The following is a 27,028-nucleotide window of genomic DNA, read 5'->3' on the forward strand; positions in this document are numbered from 1 at the left end:
CTTGCTCTACTCTTTACAAGCAGCATCTAACCTCAACAAACAAAGTTATACATAAACATAACCACTTCCGGTTTGGCGTCTGCTGCACACGTTAGTTTGATCGGCAGTTGATCTTTCCATTTTGCCAAAGACAAGTTTCCCGGACCGGATGCGTCGTGTTTTTTTTTACCTCCACCACCAAAGGTGGATGGAGGTTATGTTTTCACCCCTGTCTGTCTGTTTGTGAACAAAATATCTCAAAGTTGTGGATGGATTTGGACGAAACTTGTAGGACAGGTTGTGTGTGTGTGTGTGTGTGTGTGTGACGAGGAAGAATCGGTTCAATTTTGGTGAAGATCTGGATCCGGATCCAGCTAGTAGAATTTTAAAAGTGATTTTTCACCATTGAGTAATATGGCCAACCAGGTGGAGGTATGCTCTCTACTGAGTGCCGTTCTAGTTTTTATTATATTGTTATCCTTGTGTTGCTTTTTGTGTTTTCGTCCAATTTTCCATGTTAAATGCGCATCTTGTGCTGTATCCGGGACTCTATAAAGCCAGCATTGACCTGAAATTGGTATTGCTCTGGGAACTGACATTTGGTATGTGCAGAAATATTGAGGGCAAAACATTTTTATTCAAATTGTTTTTACCTTTGTCCATTCGCAATAGTGTGGAAAACTTCAGCTTCTCCCGTATCAGCACACGGCTGTGGGTTTGCGTTATTGTTTGGGAATGCAGCTGATACAGTGCGGCCCTGTAGGTTGGGCAGGAATTTTGTAATTGGACCAGGATGTTGATAATCTCACTTACAAACTCTTCATCAAAACAAACTGGTTTTTAATGACCACCAGCCATTACCAACCGATGGGTCTCCATTTTTACCCTCGCCAGAGGAGAAGGTATTGCACTTGAGTCTGTTTGTTACTTGAGAGAAGGGGAAGCACACAAACACAACATTTGAGAGCAGGGACATCGGGAGATGTGTGGGAGGGAAAGGGCTTGGGGGAGGAGGCGTGGAAAGGGGTGTGGGGGGTGGGAGAAGTATAAAACACAGACACCAAGGACTTCCAGGAAAGAAGTTGGTATTTCAAAAAAGTGTATTTGGGGTGAAATTAGTGGGGGTAGAAAAGATCAAGGTTTTGGATGGGGGAAGATAAGAGATGGTGGTGAACAGCTGTTTTAAAGACCTGGAGGGAGGAGTGGGATTGAAGAGAGTGAGGGAGTTTGTTCCAGAGGCAGGAGAAAAGAGGAATGAAGGAGTGAAGGTGAGCAGAGAGTCTTGATTTTGGCAGTTTGACCATAAGAGGGTTGCAGGCAGATCTTGTGTGACCTGTAGGAATATTTGTGGGACAGAGCCCAGAGAGAGCTGGGGGGGCAAGGCCAGAGAGGAGTCCTTGGGGAATTTGGGCGACCTTGGGGAATTTGGGCGACCTTGGGGAATGCTTGCGAGTAGATTAATTTTGCTGAATGCAGGAGTAGAAGACCGTATTGGAAATCCATGGAGGCATTCATAAAACATTCGACACTGAGGCATAACACGTTAGTGAGCCTCAGCCGTGACGATATCAACAAGTAATTTTTGTTTTTGGCAATACATTTTATCAACCGGGCCAGTTGCTGAGGCCACAGGACAGAGCCCAGAGAGAGCTGGGGGAGCAAGGCCGGAGAGGAGTCGGTAGAAGACGAAAAGACCACCAACCTGCCTGCGGTGAGTAAGTGAAATGCCCTCGGAGATAGCTTCATCGCGGGAGATTCCAATGATTTTGAACGCGTTGGTTTCAACAGCGTGAAGACGAGCTAGGTGTGAGGCAGGAGCACCAGCCCAGAGGGGAGAGCAGTATTCCATTGAGCTGCAGATGAAAGCCTTGTATGTGGTGAGCTCCGGTGTGCCAAAGAAGGACTTCGCACGACGGAGGATGCCCAGTCGGCGACTGGCTTTGGAGGCCAGATTTGAAATGTGGTTTTCCCAGGAAAGATCATGGCAGATAGTGAGACCCAAAAGCTTGAGTGACAGAACTTCTTGGAGAGGATTATTCAGAAAGTGGATGGGAGGGTTGTCCAGTTGGTCTTTTGGGAGAGAAATCGTAAGAGTGTGAGATTTGTCAGGATTGAAAGACATGGTCCACTTGTTTGCCCAGTCTGTGATTTTGTCCAGGCCTGCAGAGAGTGAGGAGGCTGCAGACTGCCGATCTAAGGGATGAGGAATGGAGTGGCAGAGAGTGGAGTCATCAGCAAAGAGATAGAGAGCATTTTGAAGAGTCAGAGAGATCATTGATGAAGACCAGAAAAAGCACGGGGCTCAGAACACTGCCTTGGGGAACTTGACTGAACAGGAAGGGGAGATGAGAGAAATCCATTCAGGGCCACACATTGACTACGACTAGAGAGGAAGTCCGCCAGCCATGCGTGGAGATTTCAATGGATACCAAAGGAGGAGAGTTTGGTGAGCAGAGCGGGGTGCCAGACCGTATCGAAGGCACATGATATGTAAAGGGAGACAGCTCTAATTTCCTGTTTGGAATTGAGGACCTCCATCCATTGTTGAGACAGCAGAAGCAGCATGTCCAGAGTAGAGTGACCTGGTCTGAAACCAAATTGATGATCAGAGATCAAGCCATTGGAGAAGAGGAAAGATTTCATATCCGAAGCAATTTTTTTTTTTTTTTTTAATACTGTATCGAGGCTCGTGAAAGAGCTAAAACACAATGATAGACACAATGATGGATTCCATGACTTTGCTGATAATTGGGAGAAGGCTGATTGGTCTGTAGTTGTTAGGATCTGTTTTTGCACCTTTTTTGTGCAAAGCGGTGATGTTGGCTGATTTCCAAGCAGATGGCAGATGACCTTGAGCAAAACAGAGGGTGAAGAGAACAGAGAGAGGGAGTGAAAGAGCGGAAGAACAGGATTTTAGGACCCGTGGGCTGATGCCGTCAGGTCCAGTTGCAGAATCAGAGTCGAGGGTTGACAACTTTTCCACCTTGTCAGGAGGAAAGGACACAGAGTCCAGGAGCAGCTGGGTACGACTGGGTACGGTGGGTACAGAGCGGGATGGGTTTGGGACACAAGATTTTGAGGCAAACAGAGTTGAGGCATTCAGCTTTTTCACGTGCGGAATCAGCTGTGTAGCTGTTTGAGGTAAAGGAGGAGATGGAGGGGGAACAAACACCAGAAACGGATTTGGAAGAGGGAGACAGATAAGTGAGTTCGGTCTTGAGAACAGAGAGATATTGTTTCCTGGCTCTCCTGAGGGTGGGCACTGGACACTGTTGTTGATCACTTTGGTTTGTGTGTTTGTGTTTGTTTGCTTGTTTGTCCGCTCACTTATACTTGCCTACAGGTCACAATTTTAAACGGATCTTCAGGAAACTTCACCAAATGGTAGTTTGTGGTCCGAGAACATCCTCCATATTTTTGAGGACTAAAGGTCAACATAGACCAAAGGTCAACCACTTTTTTTCAAATGTCTAAAATCCTCAATTTTCATCCGATTGACTTGAAATTTGAATAGGATTTTCATATCGGCGAACGAAATTCAACCAACAACTATTTTTGAGGTCAGCATAGGCCAAAAGGTCAACATAGGCCTAAGGTGTTAACCACTTTTCCTTCAAATTTCTAAAATCCTCGATTTTCATCCGATTGACTTGAAATTTGAATATAATTTTTATATCAGTGAACTGAATTCAACCACCAATTATTTTTGAGGTCAAAAGGATGCTCGACTGAGTGCCATTCTATTTTGTTCTCTTTTGCCAAGTGTCGCTCTGAGTGATTTTTCGTTTGTTTGTTTGTCCGCACAGAATAAATATGATTTTCTCCAACTGTTGGTCCGGTTGACAGGAAATTTTCACCATAGGTGCGCATGTAGAAAGATTATTAGAAATCATGAAATCATGTCGAAATTTTAATGATTATTATGACTTTATAGGTCACATGGTATGGGTGCCATCTTGGAAAAACCGAAAAACTTTGCATCTCTATCTCTGAAAGTGCTGCATCGAAAAAATTGAGACCTGGCTCATTGTAAAAAAAAAAAACCATGCGGAATAACATATGTTTATGATGATGTCATAGGTGCCTCCATTATGACGTCATAATTCGACAAGTACAAAACTTCATCCAATAAAGATGAAATTTCTTGAGCGTCATCTCGGGATAACTTGGTGGAGAAAAAAAAAATGAATGTCATCGGTCATGCGGTTCGGCCGCCATATTTGTTTTAACACAAAAGCCTTAATCACTAAAAACACGTCCAGGCGAGGGTCTGCAATCTCTGATTTCTCTTTCTTGTTTTTTTAATGCATATCCGATGGATAGTGCACTTTGTAATGCAATGCCTTGCTTGTGAAGCACCAATCCTCCAGCTTTAAATTCAGCTGAGAACCAAACCCAGACTTGACAGCTCAAATGTGAATGTGCTAGCGGTACTCCATACAAAGAGTTCATATTCATACAAGACATTGAATATGAACCAAACCCAGACCTTGAATATGCACTTTATAATTTTATCGAAATCTTTGTAAAACCAAAACTAGCCTTTCGTTTAACCACTATACCACATCCTTATCGCACACAACCCCGTGCAGGTGAAATGCATTAGCTCCGAGCTTATCAAACTTTAAAGTATTGTGGATTGGTCATTGTGGGAACTGGATTTTAAAATAACTGAAGGCATAATAATCCTCTTGCATTTCTTGTTTCCAGGAAGGAATAGCTTTACCAACTGTATGCTTTATAGACTGTTTTTGCAGAATCCAGTATTGTTCATGACATCAAAATCAGTGTAATCTGCACAATCTCTGTGCCTACCCTTCCCAGCCATACCCAACTGTTACTGAAGTATGTCGTTTGCACCTGAGAAGGTGGAAAAGTTTCTGGCAACCCTCGACTCTGACTCTGCAACCAGACCGGATGGCATTAGCTCACGTGTCCTAAAATCCTGCTCTGCTGCTCTTGCACTTCCACTCTCTGCCCTTTTCACCCTGTCATTTTTACCACAGGTCATCTGCCATCTGCGTAGAAGTCAGCCAACAGCACAGCATTACATAAAAAGGTGCAAAAACAGATTCCCTTAACTACAGACCAATTCGCTTACTTCTAATCAGCAAGGTCATGAAATCCATCATCGCAGTTGACATAAAATCATTCCAATTCTCCAATGACCTCATCTCAGATCATCAATTCAGATTCAGACCTGATCACTCCACCTTGGACATGCTGCTTCTACTCTCCCAACAATAGATGGAGGCCCTTAATATCAGACATGAGATCAGGGATCAGATAGATAGATAGATAGATAGATCAGATACATGGATCAGGGCTCTGGACATATCTCGAGCTTTCGATACTCTGTCTTCTTCCGCCCCTTTCTGGTCTTGCTTCCTATGCGCTCTCTGTCCTTTGCCCTTCCCCCACCTCCTACCCCAGGTATCTGCATGACGCACGTGGTTCACCAGCAACCCCCTCCTAGTGAAACTACCAAAATCCTGAACCACTGCTCACCTCCACTCATTTGTTCCTCTTTTTTCCCCACCTGTGGAACCACCTTCCACACTCTCTTCAATCTCATTCTTCCCTCCAGGTCTTCAAGCCAGCTGTTCACCACCATCATCTCAAATCGTCACCCATCCAAAACCTTGATCTTTTCTACACCCGTTAAACCATCCCAACCCCTCTTCAAAATGTACTTATGTTCATCCTCTTGCGTTCTCCGCTAACCATCATCGTTACCTGCACCCCTTATTTATCCATCTCGATCTATTTTCTCCCTCCGCTCTGCTGTTAACATTTCCCCCCTTCTCCTGTTTTTCCTTTTGTTATTTTGTGTCCTGATCCATTTTGTTTTGGAGCTCTTCCATGAGCCTCGACTATAAAAAAGAAAATCAAAAAGGTAAGAAACTGGACTTGTTGCTTCTGTGAGTCACTTTATGGTAATATAATATGTCCCTTACAAGGACGTTCAATGCAGGAAGAGGCCATTAGGTTCATCAAAGCCTGTAATATGGTTGCCAACATATGGTTTTGTCCATACTTTGTCCATTTAAATGCTGATGATCATGCAAGGAAGCAGCACATACCATTTTTCAAGTCTTTAGTATGACTTTGGCCAGGGTTGGAACCGCCGACCTCCCAGACTCAGAACAGACACTTAACTATTACTCCTTGAGTTTGGTAAACAAGGTAACTCGTAAAATATGATGGTGAAGGAGCTGGGGCTCCCACGTCGATCGGAAGAATGGACGCGACAAAAAGCTGGAATTCATCTGAGTTGCTTTATTGAAATCAAACACTCAGGCACTCTGAAAACCCGTTTATCGGTCAGCAATATATATCTATTAACCCAGGGGGTTTGCCCAGGCCCGGCGCCAGGGGGCGTGGCCCAGCGTCCTGGCTGCGGCCTGGCAAGTTGAGGGCGGGCATGCCCGGGCATGCCCGGGCGTCCCGACCGAGGCCTGGCAAGTTGAGCGCGGGCCTGCCCGGGCGTCCTGGACGAGCCCGGCATGGTGATCGCTCCGCGTCCTTGATAGGTGCAAGGCGATTGTGAACACCCAGCGGCAGCCGCTACACACGTCCCCCCAGAATCGACTTGCACCGGCAGGGTCAATTTGAGGGGGGTCCTGATGACCCGGCCGAAGCGACCCCTGGCGGGTCGTGGGAGGGGGTCCGGTGAGGTGGTGGGCGGTCGAGTGGGGGGCACCGTGGACGGGGGGCGGCCTCGCCGCGGTGGAAGGGCCACCCGTGGTGGGTGGTCGACGTCCACGTGCGCCGGCTTGAGGCGGTCCACTGCAATCCGGTCCGACCTGCCGCCGATGTCGATGACGAACGACTTGTCGTCCCGTCGCAGCACCCGGAAGGGCCCGTCGTACGGCGGCTGGAGTGGCCACCGATGTGCGTCGTGACGCACAAAAACATACTCCGCTGTGCGGAGTGCTGGGGGGACGTAGGACTGGGGGTCACCGTGGTGGGATGTTGGCACGGGGGCAAACCGTCGGGCGGCCTCCTGGAGGTCCGAGCGCTGGTGAGCTGCGGACCAGGGACTGGTAGCGTCGGGCACGAATTCGCCCGGGACGCGTAGCACCTGGCCATAGACAAGCTCGGCGGTGGATGCCTGGAGGTCCTCCTTGGGGGCCGTGCGAAGGCCCAAAAGGACCCACGGCAGCCGGTCGGCCCAACCGCCGTCTTGAAGGCCGGCCATGAGCGCGGCCTTCATGGAGCGGTGGAATCGCTCGCACAACCCGTTTGCTTGGGGGTGGTAGGCCGTAGTACGGTGGAGCTTGACCCCCAGGTTGCGGGCGACCGCGCCCCACAGCTCGGAGGTGAACTGTGGTCCGCGGTCTGACGAGATGTCCGCCGGTGCGCCGAAGCGGGCGACCCAGGTGGCGATGAAAGCCTGCGCCACGTCGGCGGTGGTGGTGGAGACGAGGGGAACGGCCTCCGGCCACCTGGTGGTCCTGTCCACCATGGTGAGCAGGTGTGTGAACCCCCGTGACGGGGGGAGGGGGCCCACCAGATCCACGTTGACGTGGTCGAAACGTCGTTCGGGCACGGTGAACGGTGCCAGCGGGGCCTGGGTGTGTCGGTGGACCTTGGCCCGTTGGCAGGCCGTGCAGGTGCTGGTCCAATCGCGGACGTCCCGACGAAGGCCGTGCCAGACGAAACGCGCCGACACCAGCTTCTGGGAAGCTTTCCGGCCCGGGTGGGAAAGGCCGTGGAGGGAGGCGAAGATGCGGCGTTGCCAGGTGACGGGCACGATGGGGCGAGGCTGGCCTTGGGAGACGTCGCAGAGCAGGACAGTGTCCGCGCAGGGGATGTCGGCCAGGCGGAGGCCCGTGTCCGCCGCCCGGAGGGCTTGCACCGTGGTGTCGGTGGTTTGGTCCGCCGCCATAAGCGCAAAATCCACGCCCAGGTGGACCGCGTTCGCGCTGGCCCGGGAAAGACAGTCGGCCACGGCGTTGTTTTTGCCGGCGACGTGCCGGATGTCCGTGGTAAACTCCGACACGGCGGAGAGGTGGCGCTGTTGGCGGGCCGACCATGGCTCCGTGACCTTGGCCATGGCGTAAACCAACGGCTTGTGGTCGACGAACGCCGTGAAAGGTCGGCCCTCCAGGAGGTGGCGGAAATGGCGGACGGCCAGGTGTAGACCGAGGAGCTCCCGGTCAAACGTGCTGTATTTGAGCTCGTTCGGCCGGAGCTGCCGGCTGAAAAAAGCGAGTGGCTGCCAAACCCCGTTCACCCATTGCTCATGTACGGCGCCCACCGCGTAGTCGGAGGCATCCGTGGTGAGGGCGATGGGAGCGTTGAGCACCGGGTGAGCGAGCAGTGTTGCGTCGGCGAGGGCCCGCTTTGAGCGTTGGAAGGCCGCATCCATTGCTGCGGACCAGGCGATGTCGTGCTTGGCCGGCTTGCCCCGGAGGGCTTCGTAGAGGGGCCGCATGAGTTGAGCAGCGCGGGGCACGAAGCGGTGATAAAAATTCACCATTCCCAGGAATTCCTGCAGGGCCTTTATGGTGCGGGGACGCGGGAACGTGGTGATGGCCTCGACCTTGGTTGGCAGCGGCACGGCCCCGTTCTTGGTGATGTGGTGGCCCAAAAAATCAACGGCCGTCGTGCCGAAGTGGCATTTGGCCGGGTTGACGATGAGGCCGTGCTCGCTGAGGCGCCCGAACAGTGTTCGGAGGTGGAGGAGGTGCTCGGCCCGGGACGTGCTGGCGACGAGGATGTCGTCCAGGTAAACGAAAAGGAACGGCAGGTCACGCAGCACGCCGTCCATCAAGCGCTGGAACGCCTGAGCCGCGTTCTTGAGACCAAACGGCATCCGCAAGAATTCGAATAAGCCGAACGGCGTGATGACTGCCGTTTTAGGGACGTCGGCCGCCCTGACAGGTACCTGGTGATATCCCCGTATGAGATCAATTTTCGAAAAAATGACCCGTCCCGCCAGACGGGCGGAGAAGTCTTGGATATGCGGGATCGGGTACCTGTCGGGGGTGGTAGCGTCATTGAGACGGCGGTAGTCGCCACACGGGCGCCATCCACCCCCCGGCTTTGGCACGATGTGCAGTGGCGAGGCCCACGCGCTATCGGAGCGCCGCACGATGCCGAGGTGCTCCAACGCGTCGAATTCGGCCTTCGCTACGGCGAGCTTGGCTGGGTCGAGGCGGCGGGCCCTGGCGTAGACCGGCGGGCCCGTGGTTGGTATGTGGTGCTCGATCCCATGCCGTACTGCGACGGCCGAAAACGTCGGCCGCGTGAGGGCCGGGAACTCCGTGAGCAGGCGAGCAAACTCGTTCGCCGCCGGGACGGTGCATGCCAACTCGGTCGGCGCGGAGCTGCTCAATGTGCATACCAGGGAGCTGAAGGTTTCAGCGTTGATTAAACGACGCCGTTGGACGTCCACCAGCAGTCCGTGTGCGCAGAGGAAGTCGGCGCCTAGCAGAGCCATGGGCACGTTGGCGGTTACAAACGTCCAAGCAAAGCGTTGGCCGCCGAAGCAGAGGGTGACGTTGCGCGGGCCGAAGGTGCGGATAGTCGATCCGTTGGCCGCAACCAAGGAGGGGCCGCAAACCGCGGATTGCCTGTCCTGGTCAGAGGCGGGTATGACGCTCAGTTGGGCGCCGGTGTCGCACAGGAAGCGCCGTCCGGACGCTTTATCCGTGATGAACAGTAAGTTGCCCGTGTGGCCGGCGCTCATGGCTGGTAATGAACGCCGGCCCGGCCGTTTCCCGGCCTGCCGAAGGTGCACGGGGGTCGGCATGTCCGGGCCTTTTGTCCGAACCTGGCATGATAGTAACACCACGCTTGGTCGGGTGGAGGCCTCGGTCGTCGTGCTGGAGGTGGTCGGCACGGTAGAGCGGCCGCCAATTGCGTCGGCAGTTCGGCCGTCGACCATGCCGGGTGCTCGGGCGCCATGGTTGTTGCGTCGGACGGCGGTGGGTCCCATGTCGCCGCTGCGATGCGCCGTCCTGCAGCGGAGATCTTGTCGGCTTCTCTGGCAAGGGCCCGGGGATCTGTGATCGTCGTGCTTGCCAGGGCGAGGCGTACCGGGTTAGGCAGCTGACGGAGGAACAGCTCCCGGAACAGGAATGCCGGAGAGTGCTCGCCGAGCAGTGAAAGCATGTAGTCCATTCGCTCGGAAGGGCGCGTGTCGCCGAGCTCAGGCAGTTCGAGCAGGCGCCGTGCGCGTTCCGCCGATGGGAGGGCGAAAGCATCGAGGAGAAGCTTCTTAATCGCGCCGTATTTGTCAGCGGCTGGCGGGCTTTCGAGGAGGCTCAGGGCGCGGGCCGCGGTAGCCGACCCGAGCGCAGCTACCACATGGTGGAAGCGGGTGTCGTCGGCCGTGATGCCTCGCAGGGCGAACAGGGACTCCGCCTGTGCGAACCAAACCGCCGCGTGAGCCTCCCAGAAGGTAGGCAGTTTAAGGGCGACTGCCGTGTCCATGTCGATAGGTCACCAATGAAGGAGCTGGGGCTCCCACGTCGATCGGAAGAATGGACGCGACAAAAAGCTGGAATTCATCTGAGTTGCTTTTTTGAAATCAAACACTCAGGCACTCTGAAAACCCGTTTATCGGTCAGCAATATATATCTATTAACCCAGGGGGTTTGCCCAGGCCCGGCGCCAGGGGGCGTGGCCCAGCGTCCTGGCTGCGGCCTGGCAAGTTGAGGGCGAGCCTGCCCGGGCGTCCTGGACGAGCCCGGCATGGTGATCGCTCCGCGTCCTTGATAGGTGCAAGGCGATTGTGAACACCCAGCGGCAGCCGCTACAATGGTAAATGTTTTATTGGTTGTCAGAACTCTGTTCGACCAATGGTTGGGATCATAACCACTTGCCAGGACAATCGCTCCCTATGTATTTTGTTCCAACCATACCCATGTGAGGTACAAGGGAATAGACATGGAATTATTTTTGACTTTTATTACCTCTGCCACCAAAGGTGGATGGAGGTTATGTTTTCACCCCTATCTGTCTGTCTGCATGTGAACGGGCTATCTCGCGTTATGGACGGATTTGGAAGAAATTTGGTGGAGAGGTTGGGTATATGACGAGGACAAAATGATGAGATTTTGATTAAGATCCAGACATGAATCTGGATTTGATAATTTTGAAAGTGATTTTTCACCATTGAGAGGTGGGTCTAAAACCAATATATAGCATAATATTTCAAAAAGATTATGGACGGATTCAGACGAAACTTGGTGGACAGGATGGGTGTGTGCCAAAGGCTAATCGATAACATTTTGGTGAAGATCCAAATCCGGATCCGAAAATGTTATTTTATTTATTTATTTATTATATATAAGTGATTCTTCACCATTGAGAGAGGACCAAAAACGATATGTAGCATGATATTTCAAAAAGTTGTGGACAAATTATGACAAAACTTGTTGGACATGTTGGGTAAGTTTCCCTCTCTCCTGCGTCTCCCGCTCCCTTCATTGCATGTTTTATGTATCTGTGCATGTTTTCATGTTCAATGTATTAGCGCTTATACACGAGCCTCGATTCTGTATCCCAAAAAAATAAAAAGTGACAAGAACAAGCTGATTAGCTTTTGGTTCAGGTCCGAATCCAGATCTGGACTATCAGTAGGATACAAAACGTATACTGTTCAGCCTGGCGGAGGTATACTCTCTACTGAGTGCCCTTCGCGTATACAATTCGTTTCAAATTTTAAGTTCAATATTTAAATCATTAAGAAATGTATTTTTAGCACTTTTAATATACTAGAGTCAAATGTTAGGGTATAAAGTATTCATTGAAGGGTCTACTCACCAGTCAAAAGTGTGAATGAAACGTCATGGTGTGGCATTGTCCCATGACAGAAGGGCACGCTGCGTGCATTCATATGGTCAATAAAATATACTTTTGGCTGTCTCCCTTCGCCCACTTTGTCATGCTTTCTTACTTTGTTGCTCTGGAGGTTTACAAATGGCATGTGCATTCGACTGGTACAATTAAAGATCATATTGTAGGAAAGAATGTTCCCACTATCTCTCACGTGTTTTGCTGAATTGATTGTGGGTTACTTTGCTGTTCGTTATAGAGATGGGATGGGTGATATTTCATTTATATATATATATAATATTACAAATGAAACTGCTTGGTCTCGTATGTGTAACTTTTTTTGAAGTCTGGGTCTAGTTTTGTGTTCCATTTGCCAATTGGCAGTATATTCTGTATTTAATTTCATGAGTTGTATTTGATTCTTTCAAATGAAAACTGCAGTGAAAGTCTTTGCTTGCTTTCCCATAAGACGTGTGTGTGTGTGTGTGTGTGTGTGTGTGTGTGTGTGTGTGTGTGTGTGTGTGTGTGTGTGTGTGTGTGTGTGTGTGTGTGTGTGTGTGTGTGTGTGTGTGTGTGTGTGTGTGTGTGTGTGTCTTTGACAGTTCCGCACACTCGTTATGGCATCGGAGTGCCTCTTCTCGCTCATAAACGGGGACGACATGTTCGCAACATTTACGGAGATCAAAGGGAAGGTTTACCTGGTGTGGATCTTCAGCCAAGTTTACCTTTACACGTTCATCAGCCTCTTCATATACATGATCCTCAGTGTCTTCATTGCACTTATCACCGAAACCTACGAGTGTATAAAGGTGCACCAGCCTACCTCGGTCTTATCCATGCAACATCTGCTCATTCTTCCCATGTATTTTTATTTTGACCACTTTTCATTATTTTTCTTTTTGTAACTTTAACGACTAAAATAAATGACCTTTTATTTGTTATTCTAATAATTTCTTAGCATAATGGACTCGGATATTGAAGACTATGAATCAGAATTTAGACTTCATTCCAATAAGGTCAAGAGTAATCCAAGTATGGAAAACCAATTCCACAAATAAGCCTGGTGCTGGCTTATTGGTTAAGGTGGCTGGCTTGTAATCTCAGGGTCTTGAGGTCGAGCCCCTGTCATGCCGCTAAATAACACCAGATGGGTTGACTCGGCTTGTCATCCTTCCGAAGTCGGCAAAATGAGTACCAGCCTACTGGAAACGGGGGGCACTGCATCGGTGGCACAGCCGCACTCCTGGCAATGATGCAACCAGCACCCACAGGCTGCATATTAATTGGTGGTGGTGATCAGGATGATGATGACTACCACAAAAATACACATTGCAGTTGTAGGTATGTAATTGGCCAAAGTGAAAGGTAGTTCCTGTACTTCAATTAGTCCCCGCTTGTAATAAGCTTATCATTGGCACTATGTTTGGTGTGATGTGTATTCTGGGATAGGGTTAATATGGTACAGGAATGGGTCAAGTGGCCTTAACCTTTTGCTTGTGTTGTAAAGGTGTGTTGTTAAATATGCTATCATGGCTTTTAAACTGTGGCAAATGTTGCTGAATCCATCACATGGATATTAAAAAAAAAATAATAATAATAAGAAAGTACAAGTGCATCTGCATAAAATGACTGAAATATCATCCTCAGGACAAATGGTGTTCTGCATCGTCTGTAACTGGACATGGAAGGGAATAACTCCCCAAAATGAATACGAGGTTCATATTGGTGCAAACACCAAAATTCTGCTTTCAAGTGTAGAATCCTTCACGTAAACGCACGATAGCCAGCAAACATATAATTGCAGCCAAGGTTTTGTTTTCATTTTTCAAGCTGGTGTTGGGCGAGCGGCTAGGGTGCCGGCTTCGGATCCTAGGATCCTGGGTTCGAATCCCGGTCGATCGCTGAATTAACGCCAGGGGGGTTGACTCAGCCTGTCATCCTTCCGAGGTCGGCTAATTGAGTACCAGTTCACTGGTAATTCCCTGTTTGTCGTAAAAAGGCGACAAAAAGGGTTGGCGGCAGGAAGGGCATCCGGCCGTAAAACATTGCTTCAAAAAGGGGACCAAAAAACAACAACAACCACGGTCCCCGAAAAAGGCCAACCCCCGCTTGCAGGGAAAAATGGCCTCTAAAGGTTTTTTTTTTTGGTTTTTTTTTCAAGTGAATGATGTGCATATACCATTTAGTACATAATGTGAAACTTTTTAATATATGAACTGGGAGCTACTTGTTTGTTTTTCCTCCAATTTTCAGTTTTCTTTCCATATAGATGAAGCACTTTAAAAAAAGGAAATAGGTTGCATTTCCCCTTTAAGTGAATGCCATTCATAGCAAATTGATATTTCTGATACCATTTTAAAAAAACTGGTCAGAACAAAGATTTGCAATTTCCTCCTGCACACGTGGAATAGTGAAAGTGATTTAACCACCAATCCCTGCCTAAGGGAGGGGGTGTCGACACCATATTTCACTCCCGGAGGGAGCGGGTATTGCTAGTCATGAAAAACAGGTCGGAGCAAATCTCAACAGGTTAGGGATTCTCTGGGTATGGATATACATTGAGGAACAAATATTCAGTGTTGTAGAAAGCTTTATCCCTGTTTTCAGAAGACCACGAATGTGCTTCGTATCGAGGAAATGAATAATGAGCGATAAATTGAATAAGAGGCTTACCTGGGTTTCAGTTGAGCCTTGTAACGTTTGAAATTGATTCTTTGGACATTGAGCTTTGGACAAGCTCCATATTATTTGGAGAAAACCGAATGTCTCATCCGGTGACAATATTCTAGTCCAAGTGGAGGCTCGATAAGGCGGATGATAGCAGTTTAATTAGGAGATTAATACATGAGGGATTTAAATAAGTAGATAAGAGAAAGGAGATTAATACATGGAGGTGATAGGAGATTAATAAGAGATAGGAGATAGATTATTTCAAATAAAAATTCCATCTCTTACAATTCTTCCTTCCTACATTCCCTAAACTCACCTGCATTCACACCTCCTCCAACGTATTCAAACGGATCTCTGACTCGAAAATCACAACAAACTCATTTTGCAATAAATGTTCGTTTTCCATAAATCGTCCAACACTTTATAAAATCCAAACTCACCCCTTCCCTCCTAAACTCCCGCCTCGACCCTCCTCTCCGAAACTCCCCCTCAACCCTCCCCCCAAACTCCCCCCTCAGCCCTCCCCTTCAAATCTCCCCACCCTCCTTTTTTCTCCAATTCCCCCCTCTCACCTCCTCCTCAAAGCATCCTCTCCGCTTCTTCCCCCTTCCAACTCTCACCGCCATCTCCCCCAACCTTCTGCCTCGCTCTGCCCCCCCCCCCCCTCAAATAACACCTCACTGTGCCTCACCCAATCACCATCAAACCTTTTGTCCGTCCCTTCCTCCTAGCTATTCTGAAATCTCTGACACACTATCAACAGCTCTCCCTACCTCCTCCTCCTCTTCCACATCTTACCCTACACCTCCCCTCCGCCCCCCCCCCCCCCTGTTCTGTATCCCATGCTCCCCCTTCATTAACGGTATGGACCTCAAACATCCGGGGCCTTCGCTCAAACTTGACTGATCTCTCCATACAGGTTGCTTCTGACAACCCAGACATAATCTGCTTAACAGAAACTTTCCTCCTTCATGATGTCTCTGATTCCTTTATATCTCTCCCTGGTTACTCCCTCCTCCGGCATGATAGACCTGAGCCTCATCCTGGAGGTGGGGTAGCTATCTTTATCAAAAACTCTCTTCCTCACTCTCCCTGCACTGCCCTCTCTCCACCTCACCCCCAGGAGTACCTCTTGCTACGGCTTCCCCTTCGCTCCCATCTTTTTTTTCATATGTGGGTTGTACCGTCCACCAAACAGTGATGACTCCATTTACATTTTGCTGTCTGATAACATGGACCAACTTCTATCTACTCATCCCAACTCTCTCTTCCTCATATGTGGTGATTTCAATTGTCACCATGCCAGTTGGCTGGGTGTGGGTACTTCTCACACCAACCATGGCTCCTCAGCAAAGGACTTCTGCGACTCATTGGGACTGACACAATCCGTCAATTTCCCGACCCGGATCTCAGTCAACGGAGCATCTTCTCTTTTGGACTTGGTTATGACCAACTTCCCTGAAAATGTCTGCTGCTCTTATTTTGCTCCAATCGGTTCATCTGATCATTTGCTTGTTAAAGTGGACATCGCTCTGGCCATTCTCAGAGAGCCTCCTCAGCGTCGACGAGTCTGGCATTTCACTCAGGCTGACTGGCACGGTATTCAAGCAGCCATCAATCATCTGGACTGGTCTCCCATCTCTACTGCCTCTGACATCAACTCATCCTGGGAATTCTTCCAAAGTAAATTGCTCTCTCTCATGCACAGATTTATCCCATCTCGTCTTCAGTTGTCATACCCTTCCTCCCATCCATGGTACAGGGAATCTTGTGGTGAGGCAGTTTCCCTGAAACAACTTGCCTTCGCCTCTTGGAAGGCAAATCCAATGGAAGGAAATCTCATTTCCTTTCACAAAGCCCGGAACAAGTGTGTCCACCCTCAGGAGAGCCAGGAAACAATATCTCTCTACTCTCAAGATTGAACTCTCAAACCTGTCTCCCTCCTCCAAATCCTGGTGATGTCTGGTCAAATCTGTTTCTGGTGTTTGTTCCCCTTCCATCCTCTCCCTTACCTCAAATGGATACACAGCTGACTCCGCACGTCAAAAAGCTGAATGCCTCAACTCTGTGTTTGCCTCAAAATATTGTGTCCCAAACCCGTCTATCTATGTACCCACCTTACCCAGTCAAACCCAGCTGCTCCCGGATTTGGTGTCCTTCTCTCCTGATAAGGTGGAGAAGTTTGTCAAACCTCGACTCTGATTCTGCAACTGGACCTGATGGCATCATCCCACATGTCCTAAAATCCTGCTCTGTCCCTCTTTCACACCCTCTCTCTGTTCTCTTCACCCTCTCTTTTGCTCAAGGTCATCTGCCATCAGCTTGGAAATCAGCCAACATTACCGCTTTACACAAAAAAGGTGCAAAAACAGATCCTTGCAACTACAGACCAATCGGCCTTCTCCCAATTATCAGCAAAATCATGGAATCCATCATTGCTTCAGATATCAAATCTTTCCTCTTCTCCAAGGGCTTGATCGCTCATCATCAATTTGGTTTCAGACCAGGTGTCTTTGGACATGCTGCTTCTGCTGTCTCAATAAATTAATGGAGGTCCATAATGCCAAACAGGAAATTAGAGCTGCCTCCCTTGACATATCACGTGCCTTCGATACGGTCTGGCACCCCGCTCTGCTCACCAAACTCTCCTCCTATGGTATCCATGGAAATCTCCACGCATGGCTTGTGGACTTCCTCTCTGGTTATAGTCAACGTGTGGCCCTGAATGGATTTCTCTCATCGCCCCTGCCTGTTCTGGCTGGAGTTCCCCAAGGCAGTGTTCTGGGCCCTGTGCTTTTTCTGGTCTTCAACAATGATCTCTCTGACTCTTGAAAATCCTCTCTATCTCTTTGCTGATGACTCCACTCTCTGCCGCTCCATTCCTCGTCCCTCAGATTGGCAGCCTGCAGCCTCCTCACTCTCTGCAGACCTGGACAAAGTCACAGACTGGTCAAACAAGTGGAACATGTCTTTCAATCCTGACAAATCTCTCACTCTTACTATGTCTCTCCGAAAAGACCCAACTGGACAACCCTTCCATCTACTTTCTGAACAATTCTCTGCAATAAGTTCTGTCACTCAAGCTTTTGGGTCTCACTTTCTGCCATGATATTTCTTGGGAAAACCCCATTTCTAAGATGGCCTCCAAAGCCAGTTGCCGGCTGGGCATCCTCCGTCATGCGAAGTCCTTCCTTGGCACACCTGAGCTCCTCACCACATACAAGGCTTTCATCCGCAGCTCAATTAAATACTGTTCTCCCCTCTGGGCCGGTTCTCCTGCCTCACACCTAGCTCGTCTTCACGCTGTTGAAACCAAAGCTTTCAGAATCATTGGAATCTCCCGCGATGAAGATAACTCCTAGGGCCTTTCACTCGCTCACCGCAGGCAGCTTGGTGGTCTTTCTGTCTCCTACCGACTCCTATCCGGCCTTGCTCCCCCAGCTCTCTCTGTGCTCTGTCCCCCAAATATGCCTACAGTTTGCACAAGATCTGCCTGCAACCCTCTTCTGGTGAAACTGCCAAAATCAAGACTCTCTGCTCACCTTCACTCCTTCATTCCTCTTTTCTCCTGCCTCTGGAACAAACTCCCTCACTCTCTTCAATCCCACTCCTCCCTCCAGGTCTTTAAAACAGCTGTTCACCTCCTGGAAGTTCTAGCAGTGTCCATGTGTTTTTTACCTCTCCCTCCCCCACCCCCACCAACCCACCTACCCATCCCCCATCCAAGCCCTCTCCCTCCCACAGATCTTCCGTTGTCCCTGTTCTCTGCTGTTGTACTTGTGTGCTTCCCTCTCTCTGCACATCCTGTCTCCCGCTCCCTTTATTGTATGTTTTGTGTCCGTTTTTTTTTTTGTTTTTTTTTTGTGATTGATGTTATCTCTTACACGAGCCTCGATCTTGTGTCCAAAAGAAAAAATACATGGAGGTGATAGGCAATTAATACGAGATCGGAGATTAATACATGGAGGTGATGGGAGATTAATAAGTAGATACGAGATCGGAGATTAATACATGGAGGAGATTGATAGATTTTTTTTTTTTGTAGACACGTGATGGAACAGTTCTTGTTTGATCGTTTGAAAATCCCGGTACTTTAATGGAATAATTAGAGGAGGTGATAGGCGATGAATAAGTAGATAAGACACCGTGGAATCTTGGTGAAAGACACCGTGGGATCTTTGGAATCCACCAACAACCGCTGCTGGCAGAAGCATCCGATGGACGGCGCACACTGATGCTTCGCACTGCACGTGAAACACCAGGTTGGCAGTTTTTACAGGTCTGTTACGTGGTCCTCCCGGTAACTACCTGGTCTTGGTGACCCCCGGACCGTGGGAGGACCCCGCCAGAAAGATATCGGATTTATACGCTTTCGTAACGCAATCAATATGAAAGACACAACAATTCAAGTCAATAAGAAACCCCCACACCAAGGATCCGGATTAATGGATAATATATTCCCCATCAATCAACCACACTCAACAATCAATCAACAATGTTACTCTGATGGCCATCTCATATTTCCCCCCTTTCCCCACTCACGACCCCTCTATGGTCACTGTCCCTCACAATGTCTCTGGGCCCCTCCAGACCAAGGTGAAGGTCAACTTCTCCGCACACGGGCGGTTGAACGGACCCCTGGCTGACGTGCTCCAAATGTGCACGTCACGTACCGGGAACAGCTGAGGCAGCGCACACCTCCTTGCAAAGCAAAGCGGGCAAAGCAAAGCCCGGCTCGCAAAGCGCGCGAGGCCCAAGGTGCGACCCGTACACGCCCTCGGAGGCGTCGAGGCGAACAGTGCCGGACGCTTGGTTCCTTCCAGGAAGCCCCAGCAACCTGACACGTAACAGGCAATCACCCCGCGCAGGTAACTCCTCTCGCCAGACGGGCGTTTCAAACTCAGCGTTCTCAACGCTAATCAATATCGACACCGCTCGTGTCGGAGCTGGCCGAGGAAGAAGAAGATCGCCGCTTCTCCCGGACCTTGTCTTTTTCTTTTCTTCCGGTTCACCATCCCGTTTCCGGTCTCCTGTTATCCAGAGCGCCTCTAACCATTTAACCACAACAACCTTTAATAGAATAAACAATAATAAGCATTGACCTGAATAGTAATTCACATAAATTCACATAAATCCGTAACACCAGGTTGGCAGTTTTTACAGTTGGGCCGAGATTCGAACCCCGGCTCGATGGCTCGGAAGTGATGCTGCCATTGTAATATAAACCTCATTTTATAAAACTTAATATTGTTGCAATTTTATCAAAGTTATGAAATTGTTCCTAAAACAGAATGATTGAGAAGGTAGAACTTTGGGGAAATGCAAATCCAGAAAATGATTAAAAGCAAGGAAGCAGCAAGGCTTGTCATGGAGCTGCCACACACACATGGACATTGGACATGCAGACGAATACACGAGACACAACACAGGACTGTTAGACGAGATGATCTTTCTTAATACAAGAGTTAAATTAGACGTGCTGATACGTTATTCACAACATAGTTTCGACCTCACTTCTACTTCTTTTATTTCCTTCTTTGTACTGATTCTTCATTCTTGTTCTCTCTGAAAATGTCCTTCTTCGCCCACTCTCCATTCCAGCCACTGTTTAAAATAAATAACACTAATGTATTTAGAAATTGGTGTTTGGAGTAACTGCCGAAGTTAATTCCTGCCTGTGGGGCTGCCCCGGTGTTTGTGCACCTGGATTAGATATGTAATGGAAATCACCTCCGATTTCACAAGCACCTGTTTTAGCAGCTGCTTTTAGTTGGCAGACAGGGAGATTGCTCACAGCATGTTACTGTACAGCTACCGAGCTCGTTTTCTCTCGTGCTTCCTCCGCAGCACTACCAGCAGACGGGGGGGATTGGGTGTACCGAGGTTCACACGTTCCTGGCTGCTGGGGGGCCTTGTGCAATGGCTCCGGGGCCAGATACCGGCGAGACGGCCTGCAGCCTGCTCAGCTGTTGTTTCCGCCAAAATCCCTCTGACTGTAAGTGTCTACACAAGCCCCCAATTCTATGCTCTGCAGATGGTTATAACAGATTTATGTCGTCACTAACCCTCCCAGCATGCACTTTATTGAACGTGATAACTATTTCAAATTGTGGATTGATTTAACATTCGTGTGCAGTGATTATGAATTAAATATATTTTATACAACAATGTGCACGTTGATTTGTGTGTAATGTTCACCTGTACTGAATATATTTAAGCACATGGTTTCTAGGCATATACTACAACTCGTTAAACGTGTTCAAAGTTTGAGTGCTGCAAAAGTGATCATAGTTTCATAGTTTCCCCCCTTCCCACGCCTCCTCCCCCAAGCCCTCTCCCTCCCACACATCTCCCGATGTCCCTGCTCTCAAATGTTGTGTTTGTGTGCTTCCCCTTCTCTCCCCATCTTGTCTACCGCTCCCTCTTTTTATATATTTATCTTGCCAAAACGAAGTTTTTGCAAGATGTATCAGTCAGCTTGTATGTTTGTTTGTTTGTTATCTTGCCAAAACGAAGTTTTTGCAAGATGTATCAGTCAGCTTGTATGTTTGTTTGTTTGTTTGTTTGTTTTTTTTTGTTTGTTTTTTTGTTTGTGGTTAATCATTTTTTTTTCACGTTTAGATCACTCTGTAGACCACAGTTATTATTGGAAACTCCTGTAACTTCGCATATCAGAGTCCTATAGAGATACCCTTCAGCACACAAAATTTTGAAGGTCAAGGTCAAAGGTCAAGGTCACTTTGCGGTCAATCATGGAGGTCAACGAAACCCTTATTTTTTGAGTAACTTTGATCGGATCGTCTCCAAACTTCATGGGAATCTAGTATATGGTCCGGCGCTCAGCTGATTAGTTTTTGGTGGCGATCGGCCTTGACCTTCATGGTTAGCGCTGGAGGTCGAAAATTATTGACCCCAAGGTCAAATTACGAAACCCTTATTTTTTGAGTAACTTTGATCTTATGATCTCCAAACTTGGTGGGTATATAGGGTGTGGTATGGCGCTCAGTTGATTCGTTTTTGGTGTCGATCGGCCTTGACCTTCAAGGTCATTTTGAAGGTCATTCAATTTTGACCAAAAGGTAAAATTTTCAAGTTTCAGTTACCATATCGAGTAGTACCTCAAATTGAAGCCCTTGTTGAGTGCTTTCCAAACATATAACTAGTTTGACAATGTGACGTCATTTGACGGCGTTATGACGAAAAAACTGCACTTTTCATGTATATTGTATTGCTTTAGTTCGCATTGTTTAGGTCACTCTGTAGACCACAGTTATTATTGGAAACTCCTGTAACTTCGCATATCAGAGTCCTATAGAGATACCCTTCAGCACACAATTTTGAAGGTCAAGGTCAAAGGTCAAGGTCACTTTGTGGTCAATCATGGAGGTCGACGAAACACTAATTTTTTGAGTAACTTTGATCGGATCGTCTCCAAACTTCATGGGAATCTAGTATATGGTCCGGCGCTCAGCTGATTAGTTTTTGGTGGCGATCGGCCTTGACCTTCATGGTTAGCGCTGGAGGTCGAAAATTATTGACCCCAAGGTCAAATTTTGAAATCGTAGGTACCATATCGAGTAATACCTCATATGAATGCCCTTGATGAGTGCTTCCCAGATCTGTAAACAGTTTGACGCTATGACGTCATTTGATGACGTCATGAGAAAAAACGGAATTTTCATGAAAAAATTATTTCCTCAGTTCTCATCAAAATCTTTCAATATTTCATGTGCGTTGGTCATGAAGACATACTATTCACCATACGAAATTATTAAGGTCAAGGTCAAATGGCAAGATACGGTTCACCCTGTGGGTGACATATGTTCATTTGTTTGTCCGTTTGATTTGTTTGTGAAATAAATGTTAGCTCTTTCACGAGCCTCGATTCTGTATATATATATATATATATATATAAAATGTTACTAGGTGATTATCATTTATTTATTTTATTATTTATTTTATCATTTATTTATTTATTTATTTTATTTATATTACGAGGTCTGTGGCTAGGTATGTTGTGGAGCAGGATTCAGGTATGGTTTTACTAAAGAGGAATTCGAATAATTTTTACATCTGCCACCAAAATTGGACGAGGTTATGTTTCACCACCTGTCTGTGAGCAGGATATCTCAGAGTTGTGGGTGGATTCAGACAATTTGGTGGACAAGGCTGGTTGTGTGACTGCCGAATTTATTTGATTTCAGTGAAGATCCAGATCCGGATACTGGAATTTTAAAGCGATTCTTCATCATTGAGAGATCGGGCCAAAAACGATACGCAGCATGATATCTGAAAACGTTACGGATGGATTCGGATGAAACTTTCCGGATGAGTTGGGTACGTGACAAGAGCAAGCCGATTAGAGTTCGGTTAAGGTCCGGATGCAGATCTGACCTATCGGTGAGCTACAAAACATAAACTGTTAGCCTGACAGAGGTATGCGCTCTACCACGTGCCATTCTAGTTTTACACTGTAATTGTTTTTTGTTTTAATTTTTGGGGGAGGGGTATTTATGGTCGAGGCTCATGGAAGAGCAAGAGCAAAATGGAATGGGGCAAACACCAACAGCAGAGTAGAAGTGAGAGTGATATCAAGGGGACAGGGAGAATCACAAATCTGGTTGAACAAGCTTCGCTCAAGCGGAATGAAACACAGCAAGAGGAGGAAAGGGAAAACTGGGATGAAACACAAAAAGAACAAACCAACCGACAACTAACAAAGAAAAGAGGTGATTGAAAGGAGTAGGGACACAATAACCTAGAATAGTGGACCAGCCAAGTCACACAAAAAAATCTTTGGGTGGCATTTCCTGTTAAAAGCAGGCATCCATGCTGGATCAATTGCTTGGGGGATGTGGAAAAAAATGTGGGTGGATGCCACCCTGGATTTTGACCTTGAAGGTCATTTTCAAGGTCAAATGTGTATGGATTGCGGGGGGGGGGGGGGGGGGGGCTGAGGGGTGACCTAAGCTAATGGTGAACAGCTGTCTGGAAGCCTTGGGGAGAATAATGTGACTGAACAGATTCGTTAAGTTGGTTTCACAAGTGACAGAAAAGAGGAACAAATCGGTGGACGTGATCAGTGAGCCTGAATTGTGAGAGTTTAACAAGAAGAGGGTTACTGGCAGACAGTGTGTCCTGCAGAAACATGGGAAGGACAGAGCCAAGAGAGGGCGAAAAGATGCAAGACCAAAAAGCAGGTGGTAGAATACAGAGGCCATCAACCTGTCTGCGATCATAATTATCTTGTCAAAGTCAAATGTCAAATTCGTTTGAGGAAGTTAATGGGATCGTAAAATGATACCCTGTACCCTGTACCGGTTTTCTGTGTGCATGGTCTAAGAATGAGCAATTTTGAACTTTCTTGGTAAACCAATGTGAGCTCCACCCAAAAGAGGTACACAACACCTTTTCTTTCTTTTTACGTGCAATGAAAATCTGTGCAAAACAAAATTGTTTTACCATATCGATACATTTTGCTCCTTCACTTAAAAGCTTAAGATTGTCAAATGATTAATTTTGTTATGAGCTTTATTGATAGAAATAAACTTTTGCTCAGTTTCACCAAATTCCCAAACGTATAACAGGAAGTACAGCCCAAATCTTTTTTTTTTGTTTTTTTTATACTCCCATTTGTTAAATATGAGACAATTTTCAATTTGGCGAGATCACTTTATTAATCAACAAGGAGCTGATACTATTCCCCCCCCCCCCCCCCCCCCTGCCTTTTGGGTGGTATGAGGAATAGATCTGTGTAATATAAAAGCTAAATCATGAACACTTTTTTAAAATGTCACGTACACAAGGCAAGTTATCAAGATGGTTGCCATGTCAACCTAATTCAGCCAATCACAGCCGTGATCTAATCAGGTTTAGATGGTATCATGAGGAATAGATATCTGCAATATGAAACTAAACGTACAACAGTTTTTGAAATACTGCGTGCACAAACATGCATGGTCGGATGACCGGTTGGTCGGTCGGACCTTGTCGCAGCGGTGGGGGGTGGCAACAACAACAACATGCATTTTAAGGCCATTTTCCCTGCTAGAGTGGGGGTTACCCTTGCGGTCCCCATGACAATCTTCTCCATTTTGCCCTATTTTCTGCATCTCCCCTTGTTAACCCCCTTGCCCGCATTTCTTCTTCCACCATCTTTAGCCAAGTCTTTCTCGGTCTTCCCCGTCCTCTACTTCCTTCTACATTCATTTCCATCACTCTTCTCAACCAGTCACTTTCATCCTTCCTGAACACATGACCAAACCATCTCCACCTGTTCCTCTTCACAGCATCAATCACAGGCTCTATTCCCATCATCTTTCGCAAATCATCATTTGTCTTCCTCTCTCTCAACGATACTCCACACATCCACCGAACCATTCGCATTTCCACCCTTTCCAGCCTTCGTTGCTGCTCTACGTTCATTACCCATGTCTCGCTCCCATAAATCATAACACTTCTCACACATGCAGCATACACCTTTCCTTTCAGCTTCAACGACACTCTCCTCATCAGCACGCCACTCAGTTCCCGAAACTTCTTCCATGCACATCTCACTCTAGCAACCTTTGCCGAGTCTGATCCACCTTCTCCATTCAGCATGTCTCCGAGGTAGCAAAATGTTTTCACACCTTCCAGCTTCACGCGTCTCCAAGATCCAACTCAACATTTCCTCCATCTGCAGGGGGTGGGAGGAACAATAATTATTTGCTGATAAAGATATGGACTTAATGATTTGCCACTCTTTTCCTAGAAACTAGATTCTGTTTTGATAATGAGCTCATCAACCTTGGCAAATACTACAGCGTCATCTGTTTTTGTTTTGTAATGGACTTTGTCACTTGCATGCTGAAAGTGCTTGCAAAAAAATCACGTGTGACTGCCGGTCGGTGCATCCATTTTCTCTCGTTTTATAGGTAATACTTTTGGTTGTTTTGTTTGGCAGGAAATGAAGTGTGCTGGAAGTTCTTGACCAAAAGGACGACAAAGAAAATATCGCCACTTGACTTTTGCAAGAAGTCAAATCTGACTTCGGATGGAATGTCTTAAGTTTTAACGATATTCGTATTTTCTTAATTATTTTATACAATTAAAGACACAGCGTGTGGGATGACTATCACGAGTGAAGCTGGCGGGGTGAAATGGTGTGGAGAAAGAACTTTATCCTTGTCACTTCCACTCGATCACTCGGTTTATCACTGCTGGTGGATAAAACAGTCTGATGTTGCCGGTGTAATTCCTGTACAGTCGTTGATGTGATTTTTTTCCACCCATTCTTATTGCTACATCTTTTGTACAAATTGTAATCTTTAACAAAAAAAATCCTTGTGGTGGGGTAGAGGAGGAGGAGGAGGAGGAGGAGGAGGAGGGAAATTTGCTGCTCATGGTTATTTCCACCCACATCTGCTGGCTTAAAAATACGGTGTATATATTATTTTATTTTATTTTTTTTGGCATTTTGACACGGCCAGCGCTTGCACAGGGTGATAAGATTTGCACGTAACATTTGATTTGTGAAAATGGATGCAATATCTTTGAATGTATGAACTGCCGAGCAGGTTTAACATAGAATGTAGACGACGCCATCATTATGAAGGCTCGGCAAAAGTACAACAGTCAGGCTTATGGTGATAAAGTGTTTATGCTGAAAAAAATCTTTAAATGAAGGATGAAAACAATTAATGTGTGGTTGGCACGATCCTTGGGCTGGTGGTTACGTCGGTGCAAGTGTCACATTGACACGGGGTATGTCTGTGCTATCATTGTGGAATTGGGGATATTTGGATTTGAACTAGGGGCCTGTTTTGCATTGTAACCACTTCACTAACCCTGGTCAGCTCGTATTTTTTTATTACTTTCAGAGTTTGTTCTGCTGGCCAGTCAAATGCAATAAACCATCCAATTAAGAATGTGTCCATGTTTACCTGCCTTTAAAACTATGACAAGCTCAGCACTTTTAACCATAAACTGTCTGCTCCTTTTCCCCCAACATACTACATGTCGGGGTAGGTTGAGGACAAGAATGAAATGAATGAATGATCGTTTTAAGGCCATTTTCCCTGCTGGAGCAGGGGTTAGCCTTGCGGGCCCCATGACAATCATGGTTCCCTGTTTGAGGCAATGTTTTTATGGCCGGATGCCCTTCCTGACGCCAACCCTTGGTCACGCTCTTACGATGCGCAGGGATACGGTGTACACACCATGATCATTCATCCCAGCAAGCTGGTACTCAATTTGCCGACCTCGGAAGGATGACGGGCTGAGTCAACCCCCCTGGCATTAATTCAGCGATCGACCGGGATTCGAACCCAGGATCCTAGGATCCCAAGCCGGCACCCTAACCGCTAAGCCAACACCAGGGCTAGGTTGAGGACAAGGAAAGGTTGGGGACAGGTTGGGGGAAGGTTGAGGACAAGGAAAGGTAATATCTCGATGGCCTTTAAATAGTGCTCCACTTCAAATAGGAACCACCGAGTCAATAGTAGAAGAATCCTAAAACATTGAAATTCTCAGTAACAATAACTTTTATGATTGTTTTTCTTTTTAACTTGTGAATGAGCAGAATGCGAAACGACATCTTTGTGTTAGG

The 27,028-nt window shown here is 47.4% G+C and overlaps 1 protein-coding gene across 4 annotated transcripts in view; it reads left to right on the forward strand.

Annotated features, from left to right (window-relative positions):
• Positions 1 to 26,352, forward strand: part of LOC137421555 (mucolipin-3-like) — a 64,220-nt gene extending 37,868 nt beyond the window's left edge. For all 4 annotated transcript variants that reach the window (XM_068107731.2, XM_068107728.2, XM_068107730.2 and 1 more), the window contains exons 12-14: positions 12,372 to 12,578; positions 20,287 to 20,434; positions 25,385 to 26,352. In XM_068107731.2, coding sequence (XP_067963832.1) covers positions 12,372 to 12,578; positions 20,287 to 20,434; positions 25,385 to 25,386 — 357 coding nt within the window. In that variant the 3' untranslated portion in view covers positions 25,387 to 26,352. The remainder of the gene's footprint in view (positions 1 to 12,371; positions 12,579 to 20,286; positions 20,435 to 25,384) is intronic.
• Positions 26,353 to 27,028: the final 676 nt, after the last annotated feature.

The sequence above is a fragment of the Myxine glutinosa genome, chromosome 2, assembly GCF_964187855.1.
Source record: "Myxine glutinosa chromosome 2, kmMyxGlut1.1, whole genome shotgun sequence".
NCBI classification, from domain to species: Eukaryota; Metazoa; Chordata; class Myxini; order Myxiniformes; family Myxinidae; genus Myxine; species Myxine glutinosa.